Source organism: Agelaius tricolor, unplaced genomic scaffold (genome assembly GCF_023055355.1).
Source record: "Agelaius tricolor isolate 1412-34295 unplaced genomic scaffold, bAgeTri1.0.p SCAF_7, whole genome shotgun sequence".
NCBI classification, from domain to species: Eukaryota; Metazoa; Chordata; class Aves; order Passeriformes; family Icteridae; genus Agelaius; species Agelaius tricolor.
Window position 1 is genome coordinate 17,254,615 of NW_027269267.1, and position 26,118 is coordinate 17,280,732.

Consider the following 26,118-nt stretch of genomic DNA (forward strand, 5'->3'; position numbering starts at 1 on the left):
TTCAATAAATGAGTAACATATGAAGCTCTGCAATACAACTCCGTTTTGTTCTCATGTTAAAACATCATCATAAAAAGTTTGAGTATAAGTAACAGTCTGTGAAATCACTGCCCCACCACCCATAAAGAAGCTTGCCAAACTCACCTAAGGTGCAAAGAGTATCTTGAAAAAGGCTGGAAAAGCTTAGCATTAAGGAGATAACATCTCCTGTGGACACACCATAATGTGTTAGGAACAATCAAAACATCTTCTCAAATTCAGAGACCCTTTTAGCACCTAAGGAAAAACAATGGAGACTACTGCTAGATAAATGCTGAAGTCAAGAATAGTGAGGAAAAATGGGCAGAAAGGCTTGTAATCTTTTTTGTAAAAGTAAAAAAATCAACTGTTATCAGAAATTTCTTTCAACAGTTCTACTGTTAAACTCAAGCCAAGGCTACCCAAAATATGTGCCTTCACAGTCAAATTTTTCTTTTCCTAATCTGTCCAAGTAACTGCATTGCTCTAAGTGAACCCCAGAAAACAAAGTTGTTTTAAGTCACCACCAAGAGGTCTAGAGGACTGCCTACAGACAGTACTGCAGCGTGCTCCTGCTGCCTCTACAACAGCTGCCTTATTATTTCCACATTTCTTTGTAACTACAAGGAAATACTTCAGGAGTTTCACTCTCAGATGCTATGCCAGGATAACTTTACAAGCTGTTCCATTTGTAGGCGTTCTCACAGCTGAAAGCATACCAAGAGTGACCGACAGCAAATCTCATGACAATTGCCCTTATCTTCTCATATCCAGGCAAAAATATTTCTCTACTTATCTTGGAAGGTGAGCAGCCTTTTCTTCTTAGCAATCATTTTCTTACTTGTTGATGGGACACAACTCCTCCAGCCACCACTGCAGTCTTGATGAACCCAGTCACAAACTAGATCTAAATAAATTCTTCATCTCTGATCATATTTAAACAAGGCACCTCACTCAATTCCCCTCTGCACAGGGACAAAACACCTGGATGTTGAGCCTCGTGGGCCATGGTTTAATCGTGCAAGACAAACTGTTGTGAGGGTTGTAGATGTTTGTAGATGACAAAAGATCAAACACAGAGGACACCTAATGTTGTTTAGAAAGATTACAGAAAAATAGCCAGTGTTTAGCTTTTTTACATTTTAGTGACAACTTACATCATTGCAGTACAAGACCTGTGAAGAAATTCAAAATCTTTTGAAATTTCAGGATAAACATTATTTTTCTGCTGTTTGAGTTCAAATACACAGAATATTACCCAAATAATGAGGTACTTTGAAAAACTAAAAAGCCATAGGCAGAAGTCACTGGCAGAGGCAGTAGTCAAACTCCCTTTCAGCAGTCATCATCACTTAACTCACTTTGCCAAGCTCTTTTGGCCTCAAGCAGCAGTAGCACCACTGACTACAAGTGCATTGATCTGTTCTTCAGGTTTCCTTCCACAAACCTTTACAAAATCCTAGTCCAAAGCTCAAGAGACTTCCACTTCTCATTCCCACACTGCCAGCACTGTGTGCCTTCCAGAATGCCCCAGCAGCTCAGGGCACCACAGGCAGCCAGGCTGTACCCAAAAGTGCCCAGCTGCAGACCTTCCACTTCCATGAGCTCATATCCCTTTGTGAGGGCCTTCAGAGGAGGCTGGAAAACCCCTCCCTTGGGAGATGTGCTGACAAAGGCTTAGAGCAGGCTCATTTTGCTCTAAAAAACTGGCAATTGAGTCAGGTTTCCCATGACTTTTGGGACAAACGCTTTAAAATGCAGGAGGAGTAAACCAGCTTCCATAATTAGTGAAAGAAATAAAAGCAGAGGTAATGACCCTAAACTGAGCTGAGACTCAGACTGGATATGCATCTTGGAAATATTCTCAGACCCCCCAAAAATATAGTGACCCAAACCCAACCAGTGACACACAGCAGAGCTGGCCAAAACAAATACAGCAGTGAAGTTATCAGCTCCAGGTTTCTGGACTGAACTTTTGAAAGCCTGGCAGATGGATCAAAGCTGGATGGCCTCTCCCACGCAAGACTCTTCAACAGCAAGATTTTTCTGCAAGACAAAACTCTAGCAGATCCCTCTGGATCTATTTGTTTTCAATGGGCCTTGGTTCCAATAAAGAAATGGAATAAAGCTTTTCTTATACATTTTTCTCTAACATGATTTATAACACCAGATTTTTTCACTCCAGCCAGTGCAATACAGATGAGTGTTTAAACATTCAGTTCAGCAACACCTTTATACCTGTTTTCATTACATTTCCTCCCTACTCTTTAATTGCTTAAAACAACTCTAAGACCCAAACAACACAATATGCAAAAATAAATAATACACCACTTAAGAACACCGTCTTGCAAAATCTTCCACAGCACTACAGAAAGAGATAATTGTCCAAAATTACACTTTAGCAACATGGTTTTAAAGATTCAGACACTATTTAAAAAACTACTCTTCTTTTAACCAATGTGGTTACAAAAATTAAATTAAATTAAAATTAAATTTGTGGTTACAAAAATTAAATCTGTACATTAGAAAAGGAGACCAAAAGTCTTACAGAGTGTTTTAAATTATGCCTTTTCCAAAACCCCAGAGGGAGCAAGTGATGAAGCTTGTTTTCCAAGTCTTCATGGCAGAGTGAAGATTTCTGCAGTTTAAAATTAATTGACATGTTATTAGGAGCATTGCACTCAATTGAAATGGGCATAATACACTGACAAAGAGGTAAGTCAGGAGTGAAATTCTGTAAAAGGATTTTCTAACTACCAGGTCAGTGGCAATTTGTGTGGAACAGCTCAGGCTGGTTCACTCTGGAAAGGCAAAAGTCACTTAATGGTGCAGCCTATTTCTCAGCTATCAGAGATGCTGCATGATCCATCACATGCTGCAGCCATTCCTGCTCAACTTCTCTCTCCTGTTCTATAAAGATACTGATAGCCTAACATGCACTTGTAAAAGACTGTCAAATATTGCTTTGGACTTCTAAGGCATCAATAATTCTCCACACAGGGTATCTGTGCACCAAACCAAGGAACTCAATCTTGGACAGCTGAGGGGAGCAACCCAATGGCAGAGGTTTGTGATAGGTGTGCAAATCCCTGTTTCATTTCTCCATTCTTGGCACAACTTTCAACAAAAATTTATGGCTCAAAATAGCAAATTAATAAGGGAGAAATTAAAACATTGTGCAAAGAAAAGACTGCTGATTTATTCGATTCTGAAGAGATGGGTAAAATGGAGAGAGATCTGTGACCAATGTTGCATGCTGATTTCAGCTCTCCAAAGGCACTAATGATCACTGCAGGAAATGTACTACTATCTGCAAAGCAAGAAACAAAGGTCCAGTCAAATCTTAGTGATTTAATGAGGATATGAGTATACCTCTTTGTGATCCAGGTCTCATTTGACACAGAATTCAAAACACTCTGTGAATTCTGTATCAAATTAAATCTGGATCACAAAGAGCTGTACTGAAATCTATTTGTGATTGACACAAAGTACATCAGCTAGCACTTTAACCCTGCAAGAAATCCTTCTACAATCAAATGGGACAATTCACAAATGGAGCATAACCCAAAAACAGGGCAATAAGTCTGCATTTGCCATCAGAAGACAGTTCTGTGCTTGTCTTCTGTTGTGCTGTGTATTCAGTATTTACAATCTGCTCTAAATAACTATTCTATTAAGCAATTATTTTGCATTGGCCCATCATTCAAGAAAAAGAAGCTCAGCAGAGATGCACTGGGAAAGAGCAACTGTGCACCAGTTCCACTCATGGCTGTGGCTAGAACACCTTCCCCAGCTCTCAGCACAGTTGTGTGTGCAAGAGGAGCTCAAGGTATTTGAAATGCAAAACTATTCAGTTTCTCATTTCTTTGGTCTTAATACAACAATTAACATTATGCTTATTTTAATGCACCTCCATTATTGAGGAGAAAACACAGCAGGCAAAGCATTTAAGAATATTAGATGTAAGGCTTTTATGACTTTCATAGGACTTTCTGGCATTAATCTAGAAAAACAAAAGGACATCTGTACACATTACTACATATCCGAATAAAAAGTTATTTGCAAAAGCTTGCCACATGCAGCTTTTCTAAATATCTGTTCATTTTTAGCATTACTTTGCTTCAGTATTGAAAATTAAGCCTATGCACCAGGACAGTGAATGAACTAGTTAGCAATCATTTTTCCTTTCAATTGCTTTATTTTCTTTCTTGTTCTTTAATACTGGGAAGTTTTATATTTAGGCAGAAGTCTCCAGGCAAATTATTGCTTAAAGTAAATGAAAACTAAATACCAGAACCCAAGGCTGTGTTGCACAATTCTTAAAGGCAGCAGCCTATCTTCCTTCTCCTAGCCCTCTGCCCTATACTTTGCACAATTCCTGCACTAAATGCTAGAGGAGTCTTGCAGCACAAATAGTTTATCATGCAATTAAACCCCACAACATATTCACAAAAGAAGCCAAAGTACAGCAGCTCAAAAGAAAAAAAACAAACTGCAGAGGATTTTAATGAAATTATATTTTACTAAGCACGTAGTCTTTGAATAACTGAGCTAGAAATTCTTTCCTTCTAAATTTCTCTCTCAAATTCACATTAAAACAACCCCATGGAAATTCACTAGGAAAGCTGAAGGGTTGAAAACCCCTGCATTTCTTAACTGCTACGTTAGTTTGAAGCCCAACTGAGAACAAGCAGAAGTACTTAATAAATACATACTCTTTCTCCTGTTTTCCTTGACTAAACCATTTAAACTCCTCAGAGTGCAGGAACTGCTTAAGCTTCTAATTCCTTAGTGCCTTTGCACAGGAATCTGTTGGCTTAGTAGACTTACAACAACCACTTTGTTAGGCATGAGAAGCAAGATAAGAAGGGAAGTCCTATTCCCAACACTGCCCTTCACTCTGGTCCCACCTAACAAATACTGCTCTACCTCCCCAGCTGCTGCCCAGCACGACTGGCACAGAAAGTGCTGCCACTTTGGGATATCTCAAGTTTTATTTTACACTGGGAAATTAAATTTCAGATGTTCCTATTACTGACAACTTACTGAAAGTAAGTTTAAATGGAAGAGGAAAATATTTGAATACAACAGTAAACACATTATTGCCACATTTCTTCACTTGTCATTTTTCAACTATGGTTTAGTTTTATTTTGCTGATGAAACCAGGTCTACAGTCAGAAAGCAGGAATGGTTTTTCCCTTTGTAAATAGTTAAAATAGATATAGATTACATTTCATCCTTGGTTTTGAGGGTAGGCTGACAGGGAGAGAAGGGCTGATGCAAGATACTGAGAGTTTTTGGGGCAAGAGGGAGGTGTTAGAAGTTGCTAGGGCTTGCACAGGGGCAGGGGGAAAATGCCAGTTTTACATCTACTCTCCTGGTGACCCATCCACCAAGAAAATAAAAAAGCACCTCCATTGATGATCTGCTTCTTACCACATTTGTGGGCTCACTGCTGATGAGCATGAATGGAAGTTTTTTCTTTCTTCAAGTCCTTAGCCATAATAACTTTCTAAGTTGCTCTACAGAATCTGTACTGAGGAGTTTTAACCTCTAATAAAATTGTTTTAAGCAGAAAAAAATCAAACTATTTACCCACAAGCACTTTTTCTCTAGAAACAAATCATTTTGCAATACTATCTGAAAGACTCTTTGGTTTTATATAAAAGTGAAACATCAAGATAAAGTTACTTTTAAAATAACTTATGGTACGACAGTATTTCTGAACGAAAACAACTTGCCTACTCTAACTAGCAGCAAGAAATTAAAAGCAGCACTGTCCATTGTACATTTTTAAAAATGTAAACTTCCTAATTCTCAATAAAATTTCTGGTAAGTAAAAATTCTTAAAATATTTGGGAAAAAAAAAAAGCCTTTTCTCAACATGTATGGCAGATACACTGCATTTACTCACTATGATTTCAAAACCTGATTTGGGATTGATGTCACAAATAATTCTGTCTCTCAGCACTGTACTTACCTTACTGGCACAAAGAGTGTATTTAATACTGACACATAAACTACAGCTTTGAGGAATTTTATGCCTTTAGATTCAGGTGATCTTGAGGTACATGCAAAACCAGGATGATTGTAACTCTGACAAAAAACAAACTGTGCTACTTTTTTCTCTCAACTAGACCCTTAGAACTATATAAATTGACGGATAATCTGTATGTTCCTATGCAAACAATTACAGAAAAACTGTGACAATTGCAAATGTCACAATGCATTATGCAGGAAAAAGCATTCAAAATGCCACATAAATAATACAGTTAGTAACACCAATTAAAAAAATATTTTTCAGAAAGATAGCCTTATTCTTAAAATAGCCATGCCCTTTTAAAATGCTTACCTGTATGTTTCATCCTTCCAGATTCAGAAATACAGAAAACCTTTTGTTCACGATGAACAAGTCATGCAAAAATGACTCAATTAAACTACAGTTTATAACAGAATTTATTTGTATTCTGTACCTTTCTTTTTAATGTCACAATATTTGGGCACCATACCCAGGCTCTTATTGTTTTAAATCCCTCAGAACTGCTTTCAGAATAATAATTCCCACAATACTGAAAATGTTTGGCACTATACTTGAATGTCAAAAGGAATTAATTCAAACTGAAAGAATACAAAACCTTTTGTCCTTTTAAACAAGAACTTTTAATGAGGTATATAATTGCACATCAACAGTACAAATTTAATTCAGATTGCATAAGAATACCAGATTTATTTTTTCCCTTCTTGCTAAAAAAGCTGGAGGTACTTCCACAGAGTATGAACTTTAAAAACCTTGACACTCCCCAGAGGAAACTGATTTTCTACAAAAACTTTGGGAAGTGCTCACCTTGGATTCCTGAGCAAGACATTTATAGTCCATTTGGGTCCCAGCTACAACACAGCCCACAGACAAGGGTGCAGCATATGGAAACCCAACACACTGAACGAGTCCACATCGGATGAAACTTTGAGAATAGGCAGAACAAAATGGAAGGTAACAAAAAACAAATTCTAGAGTTTAACATTTCTCCTAAGTCTCTTTATTAAGCATTCTGCAATGAAATTGTTTACATAGTAATTGCTGATTTTCTGTAAGTCTTGACAGATATATGAGATGGCAACCATCCAACTTATTTTGCTCCCAAGAGCTTCATATATGACTTGTTTTTAAAGGAATTAATAAGAAACATTTCCGACTCAACAAGGAATTTACTGTGAATTCATTCCCTTCCTGAGGGATGACTTTGGGGGGGGGGGGGGGGGGGGGGGAGGTTTAAACCTAATTTTGGGATTGTTTGCTCAGTTTGGTGCCAGTATTTCCAGTTGAGGGTCCTTTGAACACTGGGTGCTGTTATGAGGCTTTTATTTTCTGGTCCACAGCCAATGCTGGTTTCAGGAACAAGAAGTGTACACGATCACACAAGGAAGCCACTAACAGTAATATGCTTTTAAAACTAGAACTTAAAGGAAAGAACACAGACACAGGTGAACACACTATACAACACAATCCACCATTTCAACACATGTGTAGAAACTCCAACCCTGACTTGCTGGAAACTAATATGCCTTTATGAACTTCAAAATCTTCATGAACTCTTTATGGATTAGCCCACTGGGGCAAGGAGACAGTTTGGGGCAGGCAGTGACACAATTCAGTGATGGACAGTAAAGATCCTGCAGTTGGTTGATGCATTGTGACTGTCCTGAGGGCCAACTGGTTCTGATCAGCAGAATTGGCAGTACAGCCTCATCCACAGGGAGGACCTCTCATGGCACTGCAGCTCCCCGGGGCCTTTGAAACCATTCCAGTGTGCCTCAGGCACGAGGGACTCCCCACCCGAACCCAGAGGAGAGCCACAGTGGAGTTCCCACTTCTCTGAAGAATCACTCCCATATGGGCTTTATTCTTACATCCAATGGGACCATTTGCACTGGTTTCTGTCTTACTAGAAAATGCTACCTCAAGATTCTTGATGAAAAACTTTCTCTGCTTGCACTTTCCTAAGACATCCTGCAGAAATGTCTAAATGTAAATGTCAGTTTGCAGCACTAAACTAAAAGGAGGCATGGTAGCAGTAGGCTTGAAAAAGGAGAGGAATAATCTGTTCTTTACACCAGATACAAACAACATCAGGCTTAGAAACAACCTTGAACCCAAAGATAAGGCAACAGTAGAGTCCATTACCTATAAAACTTGCAGAATTAGCACCAAGGAAATTGCTCAATGCATGGCAATGGGATTTTGCTATGGGCATGAAAGGCTATTTAGGGATGGTCCAAGGTCCTTTCCATGCTTGTAGATTATTCAGCCTCCTGTAAAGATGTGGCTGATGTTATCACACCATACAATACTCTCTCCAACACTTTTCAGAACTCATAAGCTTTGGTGTCCATTTGGTTTGAAAGAAGGGCAGAGGTGTCAAGAAAATAATTTCCCAGACCATGATTTTCACAGGTCTTATCAAGCACTGCTGATGCAGCTCAGCTCCTTCTCTGTGCTGACACAGCCATCAGGTGTCACAAGCTGTTTCTGAACCAGTTAATGTTTCTGCTACCACTGGCCCATGAAAAGTGCTATGCTGTGCTTATGTTGCCACTTGACTTCTTCCTATGAAAAGGCAGTGTGGAAGGCCAGGAGCAAGGGATGGCAACCCAGGGGCAACTTAGGACACAAGTCCTGAGACCTGAAAGGCAAGACTGTGTCCACTGGTCCGTACCTCAGCAGCCATTTCAAGAAAAAAGTACAGAAAGATCACTGATTTTCAATGACACCTAACATCTACAAAAACCTCAAACACACTTTTACTGATTATCCTTGGTTTTATTCCCTGTCATACTTTGAAAACTGAAAACTACAAAGTCTGGTCTTACTGGGCAGCCTTTATTATTAATGATCAAACCCTGTTGGTTTTGTACACTAAAGGGGTCCTTGACCATTCCAGATTCACTGGTCTTCCTCCCTACCAGCTTCTTGCTCCAGAAGCAGCAGAGTCAGTAATGAAGTGAAGAGCAGAGGAATATCCAGACCCAGCTGAGCAGGGCTACAGGGATGAAGGTGTGCATTGCCCATTGCTTGTATCCTGCTTCTCAGAGGAAGCTCAGTCCTGGCATTTTCAGAAAATGCAAAAACATCTCTCTAGACTGAGGAAGCTGGTTAAACACAAGCATACACCCTCTGAAATTATTTTGCATTCCAAAAAGTCTTTCAAACAAACCACTTTATACAACTCAAGATCTAAAAACACATTTACAAAGTCAAAAGGTACACAGTCAAGGTAAGTTTGGTTCATAAATAGATAACCTTATATAGTTTTTCCAGGATTTAGTATCAGCAAGAACACTTCTGCCATGAAATGAATGGTGGAGTTTGTTATTTTTTAAATTCCACTGAGCATAGTTGTGCTGGTTTTATACAAAAAAGTACTTTCCTGCAATGTTTATACTTAAACATTTCTATAACAAAAATTCAAAAGTAAGAAAATGTTCCTTCCAAGTAAAGAAAAACCGACAGCACAGGAATAGGAAGAAATTAAGTCTATTACTAATTTTTACTCATAATAAAAACCCCTGGATTTTTTTTAAAGATAAATAAATTTGTAAGTACTTTCAGAAGGTTCCAAAATCCTCTTAATTAAGGATGAAATAGAGATGGAGATAATTAATGCGATAGATATATCACAAGAGAAATGTTTTGTAATAAGACAATCTTGCTGCAAAGGAGACTTAAGCAAGCAGAAGAATTTCCTGCACACCAGCACAACTAGGGCAGTTCTCTCACCACAGGCAGTGAAACCTGCAGTGAAATCAATGCTAAATGACCAGGCTACTTAGACATAGCAGAAGAAATTAATGCCTCCTCACACAAATGAGTGAGGAATGACCAAATGGCAATGATGTTGGGTATTTAATATAAAAATAGCCATCAAATGCAATATGCTTAGCTGGCCCACTGTGTGTGAGGGGCTCATTTCCTTGTTGTGCCAAGGATAATCTACCTGTTCATCTCAATCCCCAATATGAGACATCACTTGGGGTCATTGGGAACCTGGGCCGAAATACAATTTAAAAAAAAATAAGGAGGTGGGGAGGAGTGGGGAAAGGAAGAGATATTCTCTCCAGCTCCCAGGCAGATGGCAGTCACAAAGGCTGGAAACACTGGGAGAAAGAACTGGCACAAAAGGAACAAGAACAGTGCTGGGGCACGTTGTCTTCAGCTTCATGGGGAGTTAGAGAGAATTTATAGGACAGAGAGCTCCCAAAGCCCTACAGTGATCAAATGGGGGTGCAGGTGCAGGTCATCCTGCAAAGCACTCCATGGGCAAGGTGTGCCTGCAAACAGAACTCCTGGCAAGGCCTCAGGGGACAAGACTAAACCTCTCAGTGGCTGTGGCCTATTACATAACAGAATATATGAGAATCCATCTCCACCAATGTCCAAGCACTTGCATTTTTCTTAATGCCAGAAAACTAAGGAAACCAAGGAAGTGATAGGATTCAGCTCTAGTTTCAAGGAAATCTTCTCAAGTAATGCATTTTAGCAAGGCATACAATTAAAAAAAGCCCTATGTAAAGCTGACAAAAAGAACAAGAACACATCCCTTCCGTTTCTCATCCCTCTATTTATTTATTTCCTGGCAGATGCAGCGAAGTGCTGAACCAGCAGCTCTCTTGGCTGGTGGAAGTCGCCAGCTGGAAACTCAGGGAACAAAGAGCAGTGCAGGTGGAGCCTTGTGGGAAGAGACGGGGGAGCAGAGAGGGGCACAATAAAAGCAACACAGAGCAGATAGGGAGACACTCGCCTGTCCCTTTGCTCTTCTCCACTCACTACTACACTGGGGTTTAAAATGCTATTTTACAGTAATTTTTAACCTCATGCCCTCAACACTCTTTAGAATCATAGAATCGTTTAGGTTGGAAAAGACCCTAATTGAGTCCAGCTGTTAATCCAGCACTGCTCCAGAGACAGTGACTTGACTTCCCTGGGCAGCCAACATCGTTCAAGGAGTTGTCTTTGAGCAGCAGAACCAATAAACCCCAACCTTCTCTAGACCCTGGTCTTGAGGTGACATCCCTATAGGGACTGGGCTCATTTCCTTTTGGAACGTTCCTCTCAGCAGCAAAATTAATAGGCTTTTCTTTCACCAGATGACTTAAGTCTTCCATATAACTCTTAGGTACTCTTCAAAGTCTCTCAATCTTGTTGAATTTTGTTTAAATAGTTAACAAATTCAGAAGTTATTACAGGGCTGAATTTATAGCATCATTGCACAAGCATCACCTCTTTCGAAAACCAGACCAAAGAAACCTCAGCCCAGGACATAGGAAATTGACAAATTTTAGATTACAGTAAGAAAGGTGAAGTAGAATAAGTAGTAATACTTTTTTTTTTTTTTTTTCTGAAAGCACACAGCTATGTAGGAAATGGCAAAACCTTTCAGGAATATAGGTTTGTGGTTAGTCATATAGTGATAACAAACAGACCATTAGTTGACAGGTCATTGCTAGCAGGAGATAAAATTTTGAATTGAATAAAGAACAGGGTGACATGCTAAGCCAGCCCCTAATGTGAAACCAGATGAGGGATGCCTTTCCTGCAGTATACATTACACATTCAGAAACTCAAAGGTGTCTTCAGCCATTTGAACATTCAATGGTTAATGAGACTGATGAGTGTTCACACAAGGCTATAAATAGCCTTCATATTCTCCTTGCAACCTTGGTAATAAATGAGCCACTGCTGCTACAGAGGGGTAAACTGAATATTCTATTGCAAACAAGTACTTCTAGCACTGTGCTTGCAGCAGTTCTAGATAGACCACAAGAAAAGGGGAACTCAACAGAGGGCAAGACTATCATTAAAAGCATTGACAGACAATTCTAACAGAATAGAAACATCAGCAGCAGATCAAAAGAAACATTTTTTATTACATAGTACTAAAAGCCATTTAAAGTTAAACATTTTTTAGGTGTTAAGTTTGGGAAGTGGTCCACTACGGCAATGTGTATTACCTTATGATTCAAACACACCTTTTTTATTGGAACTACACAACTCCATTATGCTCTTTCACTATAAAACTATAGCCCTGGCCACCTTAGAGCAATGGTGAAATGTTTTTGAAATAGCTTAATATTCTTCTACAAAGGGAAATTTCTGTACAATGTTTCTTGCAAGACATGTTGTCTTGAAAGTGTAATCAGGAAGCACAGCAGAATTTCAGGTATTTAAAGTTGGCCCAAATAATTTCACTGCTCCAAATGAAGTCTTTATCTGTAGAGTCCCATATGACCCAAGCCACTCGATGAGACAGTGCTGGGAAAACTGCAGAAATGCTTTTCTGGGCCAATGCCAATTTGACCATAGGATGATCCTGCAACTCTCAATTTAGGGCCCTAAATATTACCAGAATTCTCCATATGGCTGGGAATCAGGAACACATAAAACTAGATAGTACTACTCATCCACTTTCTTAAATGTATTTCACACCTACAGCTCCTGACACATCACTCCTCCTTCTTTTCATTAAAATGTGAAACACCTATGTTTTGAAACTTAACTTGGCCAACTTACTAGAAGGACTATAAAAGTACTACGGTGCTCAACTATTAATTAGATGGTTACTAATATTTGCACTTACATATTGCCAAATAATTTAAAGTATAAAATTTAAACTATATAGTAGCTGTAAAAGAAAAAAAAAAGAAAAAATATTCACAAATCTCTTTTACTTTTGCCCTTCTGGAAGTTTCCCTCACTTAAGGTCCATCCTTCTATACCTGAACAGAAGACCTTCCTTCCATTTCCAGAGTAATCTCTTTTGTTGCAGGATTTAAATTCAGTAGTTATACTGAATACAGAGTGCCTTGCTAGACTTAACTAAAGCTTTACCTCTTGCACACTTCCCCTGCAATCAAATATATGCATAGTAAGTAATGCAATCTAAAAACAGCTAATGAGTATTTCCTATGGAAAAATACTCCTTTGGAGAATATACTCCTCAAGGACAGTCCTGATTTAGACTAGATCAAATAAAAGATGTAATTACTATAATACAGCTGTGGGTGGAGGAGGGGGAGGAGAGAGGGAGAAAGAAAATAAGGGACTGATAACTTGATGTAAATAACACTAAGAATTATTTTCCTGCTGACATCAGTACTGCCCAATGCTGCTCTTTCTTTTTCTGACACATTTGCTCTGGCCAGTGAACCTGGAACCTGTCAGGCTGTGAGGTAGCAGGTGCTGTAACATCATCAACTCCAGGCTCCCCATCCTGGTTCCTTCCTCTCACAACACTCACAATATGTTTTGACAGACATGATTTCACAGCTGTATTATTTTAGAGGTATACTGTATTTCCAGAATGACAATATAGTGCTGTTTTTAAAAAGAAGTCCATGATTGAGCGAGGGTAGCAGCAGGGTACAATACAATTGCAAAAACCCCAAGCATACTATTTGTTACAGGGGTGCATCTCCATCATACATCAGGCACAGAAAACAGAAAGCTGAGGCTCTCCTCATTCCTAACCCTGGCAGCACCTTGTGGAAAACTCAACCTAAAAACTGGCTAAGATTTTGGCTCCAAAACTGAGGTCTTTTGGGGGAATTTTGAGGGGTTATTTGTTTTGGGTTTGGTCCTTCTCTTGCTGTTGCCAGGCTTTCCAAGAGATTACCCACAGACTCTGTAGGAAGCTTCAGATCTCAGCAGAGTTTTAAACCTTATGTTATCTCTCTTTAAAGGTTACTGGGTTCTAGCCTGTTTCATCTTCCTTCTGCAGCAGATATTTATATTTATAACCTGCTCATCACCACGATACTTAAAGCAGCTAATAAAAACCAGAAACAAGCAGCTTCCTGGACCCTGCCTTTTATTACTAAACAACAGAGAGCAGCTGTTAACAAAATAATTGGGTTTTATTTATTTTTGCCGTCTGATCTCCTCCCAAACCAGAGAAGACCCAACAAACACTGGCCACCAGGATGACTCCTTCAGGCTCCTTCAATCTCTTTCACATCCACTGCTTGCAATGACATTCAGTGCTGTCCTGCTTCTACTCATCTCCCTCAGCCTCAGATAAGGTCTTTGTTTATACATTCTTAAAAGGGAAAACTTGTTTCAGCCTATTTATTCTTTATGCTTCCAACCAGCACCATAAGGGATCTCCTGCCAATACCAGAAGCACAAAAAGCTGCTGGGATGCAGAACTTCACAGGTACCAAACCCAGAAAGGAACCCAGCCAGTAACCCAGACCTCAGCCCACCATGACCTGCAGAAATATACTGCCTACTTTGGAAGAGGCTTGTTTCTCCTTCTCATGCTTCTTAAAAAGGGTATTACTGTATATAAGGTCCAAAGGAAAATTTGTTTCCATTAATACTTAAGTCAGAGTTTACAGAAGAGCCTGAACGCAGTTTCTCCTATTAGTTACATCCAAGCTAAATAGGAGAACACTTCTAGCAGCTACAATTTTATCTAGGTCTTCTACAACCTTCAGCAAGAATAGAGAAAAAGCTCATTCTTCAGAGGTTTAAACATTTGTTTCTTGCTTATCAGAATGAGTAATGGACAATGCTGCATGGCAGATCTGACAGCTGCTATCTCCCTCATCCTGAAAGCAGTGGCAGAAAGCATTTAAAGTTGCAAAAACCACTGCAGTTAATATCCAGGAAGTAGCAAACACCACATGAAAAAGGTGAGAAATCCTCACCAGCTAGATGGTAGCCACCAGATTCAGTCATCTTGAACCAGATTAAATGAAAATACTGCAACATCTTGCATCTCTTCCTGGGGAAAAAAAAATAAAACAAACCAAACCAATTCCAATGAACCGGATTGCAATAAATCTTTCCAATTTCTACCAGGAAATGAAATGGGTTCTTTCCAGGTCACCTTAACACAAAGGTACCAGAGAGCCCCATGGAAGCTGTTGTTTTGATGTTTCACACCTTTGTGGTTCCCCAGCAGCTGACATCTCTGAGGCACCACAGTCTCCCCTCTGAACATGCTGCCTGGCCACCACCACTTCTATCTGTAAGGGCAGAATTAGTGTAAGGAACAGAAAGGAACTAGAGGTGATGCACATGAACACCTTCTTTCCCAAAATTCATGTGTTTAAGGTGTCACAATGCTTCAACACCCAAGCACTCCAAAACAAAGTGTTTTGATTTAATTGAACAAATTACAAAGATTTTAAACCTTTCCAAAGCAACTTCTCTTGCAGACATCATTAAATTTTCCCTAGAAGACAGGAAGAAATTCTGGCATTTCCCATAAAAATGCAGTTCTGGGTTTTGTTCCGCTTTCAGACAAAATGAGACTTAACTAATACAGAAGTAAACAGAAATTCTGCGACACATGATGCCTTTTTGCCACAAACAAATCTCTTCCAGCCATATCTCCCACTCCATCTTTTTTTTTTTCCAAATGAGCTTCTTTCTTCCATAGTTACTGTTATGTGATTTTTTGGACTGGCTGCCCCAATAAAATCTTGATGCTTCTTGTACCCCTCCTGTTTTATCATATTTGACATGTTTCCTGAGTTCACTTCCCTACTGCTTACAACTACAACAGGTCCTTTTAAAGGCAATGCAGCAAACACACAAAACATTACCTTCTACAGTTGTGCAATGATCTTAATCAATAACATTTATTAAAACCCTTCTTTAGTTGACAGTTATGGACTACTTTTATAAGACTGAAGAGTTGCCACAAGTTTTCTTAAGTGAAGGTGTACCCTTGTTGCTAATTCCATTGCACATGGTATCTGCTGAAGACACTTCCTGCCCTTCCTTGATCTTATATCCTATTTACCTCTAGTTGGAATCAACACATCTTTTGGAAAAGCAGGTTAATTTTTTTCTCTTCCACACCACTAAACAAAACACTAAAATTATCACTATTTCACCCAACATGCTTGCACCTTATGTGCAGAAATGCTTCCTTCTGTCAGTAAGAATCTACTTGTTTGTGTCCAAACCAAGGGCTTGTCCTTGATTCAGCAAAAGAGCACAGGATTTCAAAACAGCAACACTAGAGTCAAAGACAACACTGTCTCCAGTGCCTGTGCACAGTATGGCAGCATTTATGGCACATTTTCTACCACAATTTGTATTTGCAATTCTATCTGTACACAGTAAAGAAAAGCAGCCTATGGCTATTAAAATACACAGATGTTCTTATTTAAAAAAAATAAATACACACAGAATCACACAATTGAGTTTTGGCCTCCCTCCCCTTTTATTCTTATTTTTGGCATTTGGGATCTCAAAGTACTTCACCTTTTACTGCTCCACTGCTGTTACTGTTCACAACAAAATTATTCTGACTCTCTTTGTTAGCCCACAGCAGTCACCCTGTTTTGCAAATGATTAGACACATTGTTTTGTTCCGAATACCATCATCTTGGCTTCCATAGGACATCATTGTGTAAATTATGCCAGAAGTAAATAATGCATGAAATGTGAAATGTTGCCTATGCCAAAGCTGATCTAATGTTTCTCGGTGTGGAAAGAGACTTTAAGAAAAAGAAAGGATTTTTAAAAAAGTACATTCATTTGAAAGGCTCACGCCAAAAAAACACTTGAAATTTATAATCATAATGCTACAGACATTTGCTATTGGAAGTAGAATTCAGCTTCATGACTCATATCAGAGTGAGCAAGCAGACGCCATAGACCATGTTCAGACAGTTTGAATTCAAGCTCAGCCAAGTGTTTCCCATTAGTTGACACTAAACTTTCAGTGCCACCAAGCCAGTGGGAATTATGAGGGCCAAATCCAGCACTTTATTATGGCTCAGCCCAAAGGAGCATCTCCCCAGACAGTGAAGGGGACCAACCCAGTCCTGCATATTCAGACTGGGGGACTACACAGGTGCAGGGCTAAAAATACTAGAGCCAATATTTGCAGCTTTTTTGGATGGGGGAAAGACTACGGGGCAGAAAAAAATCCTACAGACATAAAAAGTAAAGCAGAAGAAAACACTGAAGATGTGCTCTGGTAGTCAAGCTATCAAAAGCTACTCAAGACCCCCCTTTTTTTGCAGTGCTGAACATGGGGCACTGCTGTAGCTCTGCTCAGCAATGTGTGCTCCTTGTGAAGGCCTGCATGGCACAAGAGAGGATTGAACAGGCAGCCACTGTGTAACCTCAGAGTGGTTCTCAGCAGCCTGCTCCAGTCCAGAGAGTGCCAGGGTACAGAGGAGCACCTTCAACCCCTCTGCAAATGTTCCACCCAATCTGGAACAACTGACAGCATCAGGTGTCTGTACTTCAGTGTTTGCAGGGCAGGTTTATGGGAAAAATAAGCTATTAAAACATTATTTAAATCCAAAGAGGTAAGACCCTAATTTCACAATTATCTAGATAAAGACCTGTCTTGTTAGTTGGTCATCATTAAAACAAGACTCTTATGTTTAAAAAAAATTACTGTAACATTTTTGCTCTTACCACAAAGTAATAATTTTAAATATATTTGAGGAACCACATCACCTAATAAAGATCTTAATTCTTATTTTATAATAAGAATTTATTTAATTATTTTATAATTAAATTAATTAATTTAATTATTTATTTTATAATAAGAATTAATTTAATTCTTAATTATAATAAGAAATTTGCTCCATTATAATTGTTAATAAGAGACACACCTACTTGTGTGGGTATGTAAGACATATGCAAAGTTAAATTTAGCTGAAAACTGGAATTCGTTAAAAATACAATGTCTTCATCTGCTAAAAAACCAAAAGCTACACATTTCTCATATATACAAAGATTTGGAACTTTATAAACACGTTTTGCCTTTTAAATACTTCAATAAATGAAGTAAATCTAATTTGCAGTTAATGATTTAGTTGATGATTTTTGGTCACTATCTCCTACTAGGTCACAGAACTAATGAATCTCATCCCACCACAACTTTCCGCCTCGTCATCATATCTAAAAAGCAGGAATAAAAAATAAAAATGAAATTTAAAAAAAAAAGATAAACAAAAATAAGTTATTCCCTACAGAGTTCTCAGTTTTATGTAGTGTCACCCAATAATGCTGCTGAAGACCATGGACAAAGAAAATATTCCCTCTGTTCAGGAAGAGGGGATTACTATATGCCCATAGTTGATTTTCTACTCCAGCAACCTTTTCTAGTTAATTATCCACTAACTCAGCTGTTAAACTGTTTGACTGTCTCAAAAGTTAAACTAGCACATATGGCTCATTCATGCTTTATTTTACCATACTGTTGGTATGTTTAGATGTTAATACATCAAAGAATCTTGCTTTACAAATATTATATCAGATGTATTTCTCAAATCATAGTATTTTAAATTTAAATAGGTCATTCATCTTGATTCCTTGCTTAAGAAATGTTTTTTCCATCTTTGTTAATCCATTTTTCAGCTCAGCTAAATTCATATTTTCAGACTTGATACCTCTTTCACAGGGGGTGTGTGAGCCAGATTCAGCCACTGAAGTGAATTGTGTTCAACATCTCCTTTGCAAAACACACTGTGGCAACATCATCAATCTGTGTATAAACATCACAGTACTGACAGCAGAGTGCTGTAGATATACACAAGACTAAAAGAGGTTGTACTCAACTGTTTGGTGAACCCCACTGCACTTATGTAAGTACCATGACAAAACCACTTACTGAAAACATAAAAATGAAAACCATTCTTCATTGTCCCCACTTCCTACTGCAGCAACCTCTCATGAAGAAAGTTAACTCTTTTTCACCCCAGTGGATCTTTTTCTCTCATCCCTTTTGTATTATTTGAAATCACTGGACAGCAAAGCATTATTTTCTTGGCATATTCAATAATTAATGGACACTTGGCTGTTATGAGGGTTAATTACTGAAGGCTGCAGGCCCTGACCAGACTAATTCTGACCATCCCACTGGATGTCTGTGACAAGCAGGTCCAAGAGTCTGTTTTACAGTGTGATTTGAAACACACTTGGAAGGAATGGCTTCTACAAATCATCAACTGTGTATGTCAACACTGAGGCACTCAAAACTACTAATCTTGTAAGCAGAGACTATGAAGTGATAGTTTACATCATAAAAAATAGTTTCAGGATGTATTAAGATCACCATTTTATATTTTTTAATGGAACAGATCAGCAAGATAACTCCAGGTGAAGTTTTACCCTTTAGTTTGTTACAATTTAGAAATTTTCTCAGTAACAATACCACTGTAGCTTTTACATCTGGGTTTTTTATTTTCCTACTTACATAAATACAAGTTTGCTTGTGATTCTAGAAAGGCAATGACAACTTAGGAGATTGTGGTCAGAAACACTGACACTGCAATGTCAGTTTCCCTTTCCTCCCCTCGCTGCACTGCTTACATGGTGATGTACCATGCTTTTTCCTGACTCAAAGACGTCAGTAGGATGCAACTTCTCTCTAACACCACTTTTTGATGGATCAACTGTTCACTCAGCAAAATCACACAGCCAGCACAAACATAATGCCACGTTCTGTCAACAGCTGCAACAGAGGGAACTTTATTTTTGTAAAGTAACATTGAGTCCAGACTTTCCTCACTCAAACAGCTCGCATTGTAGCTGCCACAGTTCTTTTTCCTTTCTGCCTGTTCGAAGCAGACTGTTAGTTCCACCCCAGCTATCGTGCAGGTAATAATTTATACTTAGGGAATTAGGAAAAACAAATTTCAGAAAGCCAATCCTTCCAGGCATTTTTCCAAAGAAATATCAACTTAACCATTTTTTTTTAGTCTATTCACACTTCTGCTTTTTGAACATAATACAGTTAAAGTGTAGAGTTGTAGCTATAGAGACGAGGGACAATAAACACAAGTTAACTCACGAAGTCTGTGGAAGAAAAGCACGACCGTTTGTCTGTGTTCCCTATTCACAGTGCTGGAAGGACAGTCCCAGCTAAAAAATGCAGTGCCTGTACAGCTCTAGCATCACACAATTAGTACTTGTCATCCTTGGAGCTCAAAATAACACAGTGTGTTCATTTGCAGAGGAAAGAATGCATTTTCTTAAGAAAATTGGATCTCTGTACTGATAGTGCCAAGCCAACAAATAAGATTAAGGTTTATAAAAGTGAGAATTAAAGATACTGTCAGACAACCAAGTGAGAATTAATCAAATAAGTTGGAAACTAATGAAAAGAAACATGCATTTTAGTGTAAATCTTGAGACCAATTCTGCTCAATTTCTTAAGACAAAATATTCATAGACAATACTAATGTCGACAGCAAAACTAGCACAAGGTACCTCTCCTTTGCTTATCAGAGGGCAGTGACTCTGTAAGGCATTATTTTATCCAAGATGCCTGCAGACATCAGCCCATTGTTAGCTGGCACCCACAACAGACACACTTGGGGTGCCAGACTCAAGCAGCAGAGGCTCTATGTACTTGCTGGTGGCCAGCTTCAAAACAGGGTCACAAATCAACTGCCCCAATGAGACAGGGCAAACCAGACACTGTCAGCACCTGGCACAGCTGTCAGTGTGCAGTACTGACATCCAGTGCATTCAGGGAGCATAATCCAACAGATCTTCCAAGGAATAGGCCCAAACCCCCAGAGAGTTTGCCCACATGGCCACACAGACCTGCTTTAGTCATCCACTGATGACCAACAGTGGTGCCTCCTGCCTTCCTCCCTCACCTCTGCCTGCTGCTTCCCCTTGTTAGAAGGGTTACTGATACTGATCTATGTAACAAAGCATGCTGCAGGATCACCAATTTTTTGAGGGCCCAATGAGTCCAAAACATTTACTTTTTTTTTACAAATTCAGGTTTTTTCCCTTTGATAGGAGCTTAAAGCATAGAGAACACCATTTTCAACCTCATCAACACATATGCATTCATATAAATCCAGCAGATGCTGTTGAATGTCTTCTAATTCTGACAGCCTGTGTAAGTGCCTGGTGCATGACCAGTCTGCTCCTTCTCCTTCAACATAAATATTGTAAAAAATAAAAACAACCCAGGGCAGACCTTTCAGGCAAATAATTACAAACATTTTGCAGAGTTACTTTAAATGCCCCTGGTAAAAGATCTGTCATAGGCTTTGTTCGAGTCTAAATACAATCTTAATAGCTCTGTCCTTAACCAAACAATATGCCTAGCCAAAGACTTTCAGTACACTGGGGAGGTATGATTATACAGTCCACAGAAGCCATGCTGTTCTGCCCCTGTCATGCCCTTCTCTGTCCTATGAAGTGTCTGACATTTTTAATTTTAGTGCTAACTGCAACCTTTTTTCCAGAACTGAAATAACTTGCTGAGTTCATTGTTCGATCCTGTCTGTAAGTAAAGCAAAATCAGTACAAGCTCTGCTGAACCCTACTGCCCAGCAGAATTGCTGCTTTTAATGAGCCTGGGTGTAATGAATCTGTGTTCAATCACTTCATTCTTAGCAAGACCCAGCACTCTCGGGTGCACGCCATCTGCTCCGACTGACCCGGCTGCTCTTGGATTTTTTCCATCTATTCCAGCATTTCCTCTTCTACCACATGCTCTGGCATTCCCTACCTGCTCTCTGTTACCTAGCCTATTTCATCCATGCAACTTCTTGGATTAAGCCAACTAACCTTTAAACCAAACCAGACCCTTGCCTGTTTGCTGTCTGAGAGCACCCACCACTGCTTTTCCCCTAGGAACTGACATCCCAAAGGGCACTACTCCAGCCAGGATGCACCCACTGATTTTTGTCTTAACAGCAAACCCTGCCATTACAGGTAAGAAGTGGAGGGAGATTTCCTGTGATGCTTGTGAGCATCATCCTGATGAGTTATAAATCTCAATCAAAGAGTATAAGGAAAAACTCCTTCTTTCTCAAAGATTTATCCCACTTATTACACAAGTACAACTGAAGACAACAGCACATGTTTGAGACTGCCACAGCACTAAATGTCAGTTCTGGAAGCATCCTGATTTGTAAAACCACTCCTCAATGAATGCCTTGAGAATAAAAAGCTGCAAATTGCACATTGCTTACAAAACCATCCATAACTGTCTCTTGCAATAGCCCATGCAAGGCCAGAGAATTGTGTTAGTACCTTCTGGACTGTGCTGGCTCTGCTTAGTAGAAATCCAGAATTGGTTTCCAAACCAAATCTCCCCATTTCTGACATGAATAAACTCAGCATGACCATTTCTCAGTCGGCCAGTAGGGATGCTGCCTGTATACAAAGCAGTAAAGTGACAGATGGGGATTTTAAAAAGCATTAAAAAACCCCGAAAAATGTTCATACTCAAAAACTATTTCAAAGAAAGCATGTTATCTTAACCCAAATGAGCTGGCTTGGCCTAAAATAGGCGTTCCCTGTACTAGCAGAAAATGTACACCAGGAATCTCTGTGTATTGCTCCCCTAACTGATAGAACGGTAGGATTTTTTAAAGAGAAAATATTAAATTGCATTTTTGGAATATAGTAAGACAAAACATCAGAAAAATATCTCAATTAACATTGCAGGGTTTTCCCTATTAAAACATCCCCATTTGCAATCTGTTCTTTTTAACTCATTCCATTAATTCATTTTTCCTGAAGTCTCAGTAAATGTAAGAATACCTGACAGGGGTGAGTTCTGAGGACAGGCACACCAGCAGTAGAGCAGAATGCCACTGTGATTAGTGCCCTATAAACAAGAGGGGGAGGGAAGGAAGGAAAAAGAAACGCAGACCCAGATCCCACAGGCCTTATTATCTGAATATTCCTGAAGCAAATTACAGGCTTCTTTGCCAGTAATGCTCTCACCACAGCATAAATATACCTGGAAATAATCTAAAATAGTTTAAAAAAATCCTTGAATGTCAAAACCAAGCAACCAACAAATCCAAAAACAAAACCCCCCAAAACAAAACCAAAATCAATACCTCACCATTTCCAGGCTTAAATCACACATTAGTACCAAAATGACCCTGAAAACAAACTATGGTAATAAAATAACAACAAATTTCACTTATATGATCGGGTAAGAAACCACATAGCTAAAATATGAGTTTTTTTCCATACTTCTTTGAAAAATTAAGTGGCTATTTAGATAAGCCTTTTTATTTGAAATTAAATGTCCTGTTCTTCCTCTTTGCAAACAGAGGAAATAGGAAGAACACTCCTGGTGCTGTATCTATGCGAAATCTCTACTTTCACTACTCCCTTCACCTGCAAGACCAAGGTCACACTGTGGCTCGATACAAGGTAGCAATATAGTGCTTGGTAAGATTTTTGTTTAACTGATCTGGTAAAGAGCACAAATACGAAGAAAAATATCCTTGAAACACCACAATTTTCATTCAGAATCTCCTGCTCAATTCGAATTTCTATAACCCATTAAGAGATGAGCTGCCAGCTATCAGGACAGCAGTGGAGCTCAGTACCTTTGGGCAGTGCCTAGGTACACGACCTCCACTTCATCATAACTTTTTCCTGCTTGATCAGTAAAAGCTATTGAAGAACAAAATTCCTGGAAATAAAAGTTAAATTAATAAATAAATAAACAATCGGGAATCTCCTATCTCTGTTCAGGAAGTATGAGGTAACTACAGTGTGTTAGTTAAATTACTAATCCGCAGGTGGGGAAGACTCAAGTCCGGTTCCTCCCTGTTCCTGGAAACTGGCTGGCGCAAGCTTTCTGCCACCCCGGACAAGCTTTCCTCAAAAAGCAGGAGGGCTCTGCCCCACAGCCCCTGTTGGGGACCACTTTGGGCCTCTGCTGCTCTGACGGGGGAGAGCTCCGCACTTCGCACCTTCTATTCGCGCTCAAGAACTGACATAAAACACCGCAACATCATTTTACCCGCGGAGTTTTTATCCGCTGAAACAACATTTAGGAAAAAACCCTCAGTGGTAAACCAGAAATTTAGCACATGGCACGTCGTTTCATACAACTGCTTTTATGACTTTCGGAGCCCTTTTGAGAAAGGCGACGGCACCACCGACCTGACAGGGAGAGCCCGCCCGGAGCCCGCGGGAGCGCAGCCCGGCACAAGGCGGCACCGAGGGGCACGGCCGGCCCTCAGAACCCCTCAGAACAGCGGAGCGCTGCGCCGGCACTGCCAGCGCCTGTGTGGAGGAGGCAAGCGGGCACGGAGCAGCCCCAGCATCGCCGCACGGACCGGACCGGCCCCGCTCCGCTCTGCCCCGCCGCCGACGGGGCTGTGCCTCGTCCCGGCCCCGCGGGCAGCGCAGGGCACCGGCCCGCCCGCAGCCCCCAACTTCCCGGCGGAGGCAGCGCCAGCCCCTCGCCCGAAGGGCTGCGGGAGCGGGTCCCGTCCCGCACCCCCCAAACCGCCCGCGCCCCGCAGCTCCGGGGGGAGCCGGACCGGAGAGCCCCGGACCCACCTGGTGCAGCGTGTCCGGGGGCAGCTGGGAGGCCCGGAACAGCTCGCCCACGCTGCTCCCCCCGGCGGCCGCCTCTGGGGGCGGGCAGCACCGCGAGAAGAGCTCGGAGTAGCGCTGCTGCTCGGTCTCGCTCAGGGGCAGCAGCAGACCCCCGGTGCCGGCGGCGGCGGCAGCGGCGGCGGCAGCAGCAGCAGCGGCGGCGGGGCCGGAGCCCCCCGCCGGCCCCTGCTCCATGGCGGGGCGGCGCAGGCAGAGCCGCTCGGGCGGGCAGCGGGTGCCGCGCCGCCGGGGAGCGGGGGGACGGCCGGGGGGACGGGCGGTGGGGCGGGAGGTGTGGCGGGGCCGGGGGCGGCGCCGCGCTGCGGCGGCGAAGGTGCAGTCCCCGCCCGGTGAGCGCCGCGCCGGCTCCGCAGTGCCCCGGCCGGCCCCGCCTCTGCCCTCCCGCGGCCCCTCCGGCTGCCGCCTGCGCCGCCGGCCTCCCGCTCCTGCCCCGCTGCGACGGCCCTCGCGGCGCTCAGCAGCACACGGGCTTCTCCGCAGATCGTGCGGTCACGGAATGGCTTGGATTGGAAGGGACCTTAAAGAACGTCTGGTTCCCACCTCCCTGCCGTGGGCAGGGATACCTCCCGCTGAACCAGGCTGCTCAGTGTCCCATCCAGCGTGGCCTTGGACTCTGCCAGGGACGGGGCATCCCTCACACCAGGAGCGTTTTCAAGTACCACCTGCTGCTGAACGTGCCTCGTGGGCACCACAGAAAAGAATGGCATCATTCGATACCCTGCAGTGAGTCCTAATCGATTAGCCATGACGGTTCGATAGAGAAGCATCTCACCGTGTTCTCCCTCTAGTTTTTGCTTAACGTGAAGGGCAAAGAGCCCCTTGTTCATGGAGACGAGATTCCTCTTTATTACTCCTTTGTCAGCAGTGGCACTGTAAATGTTCCCTTTACGGGTCGAGCAACACCTCAAAAGTTTGGCAGGTCACCAGTGAGGTGAGAGGGCTGGGGACATCTCAGCCAGGAGGTTGTTTGTGTGTCTCATACTGTTTTTTGCAGCCTTTCTTCCCAGCAGTTCTTTAGGGAATTTCAAGGAATAAGCTAATGACAGATTATTACAAGGTGATCCTTGTAAATATCTGTGACCCACAGAGGAGGCAACAAGTTCTCTTCACAGCAGCTTTGGTGCATAGACATGTCCTGGCCCAGGAGAAATCAGACTGCCTCCTGTTTGTTTCTATCATGTACCATTAGCAATGTCAGGCCAGCTGTGTTAGCTGTGTTCCTGAATGCAAAACATTTTGCATTCAGGAAGTCAATGTGGTTTAATTTTTATATGCTTCTTTACTATTAATTCAGGAAAAAAAATCCAAATGTAATAGTCTTACATAACATTTTTACTAAAAATGAGTTCAATTTATGGTCTGTAAAGTAAAAAATAAAATTGCTAGCTTGTCACTTCTGTTCTTGTAAACCAAACATTGTTACCTCTTTTTAAAATCTTTTTTAAGCTACTTTTATTATCTTCACACCACGTATCTGTTCCTCCTTCTCACTTGCACAAAACATGCAAACTCTTAATTCCTCTAATCCAAATTGAAGATCTGTTCCCCTTCTCAGTGTCTGGAAAGCTGAATGGGTTGTTAGATTACAGCTATTAGCAGGTGAATAATTGATACATGTGTTTAAGGATAGAGTTTTATGGAGAAATCTTTTCTCTTTTAGGGACAGGGATTGTCATGGTATTTTCTCATTTTAAAACATATTGTTATGCAGGACAGCAAG

General features: G+C 40.9%; 1 protein-coding gene across 2 annotated transcripts in view; it reads right to left on the reverse strand.

The window, feature by feature from the left end:
- The window catches only part of REPS2 (RALBP1 associated Eps domain containing 2), a 96,292-nt gene extending 71,603 nt beyond the window's left edge, over window positions 1-24,689 (reverse strand). The window contains exon 1 of one of the 2 annotated variants that reach the window (XM_071430472.1): window positions 24,339-24,689. In XM_071430472.1, the coding sequence (XP_071286573.1) occupies window positions 24,339-24,572 (234 nt within the window). In that variant the 5' untranslated portion in view covers window positions 24,573-24,689. The remainder of the gene's footprint in view (window positions 1-24,338) is intronic. The other variant, XM_071430471.1, reaches the window with a different exon arrangement.
- Window positions 24,690-26,118: the final 1,429 nt, after the last annotated feature.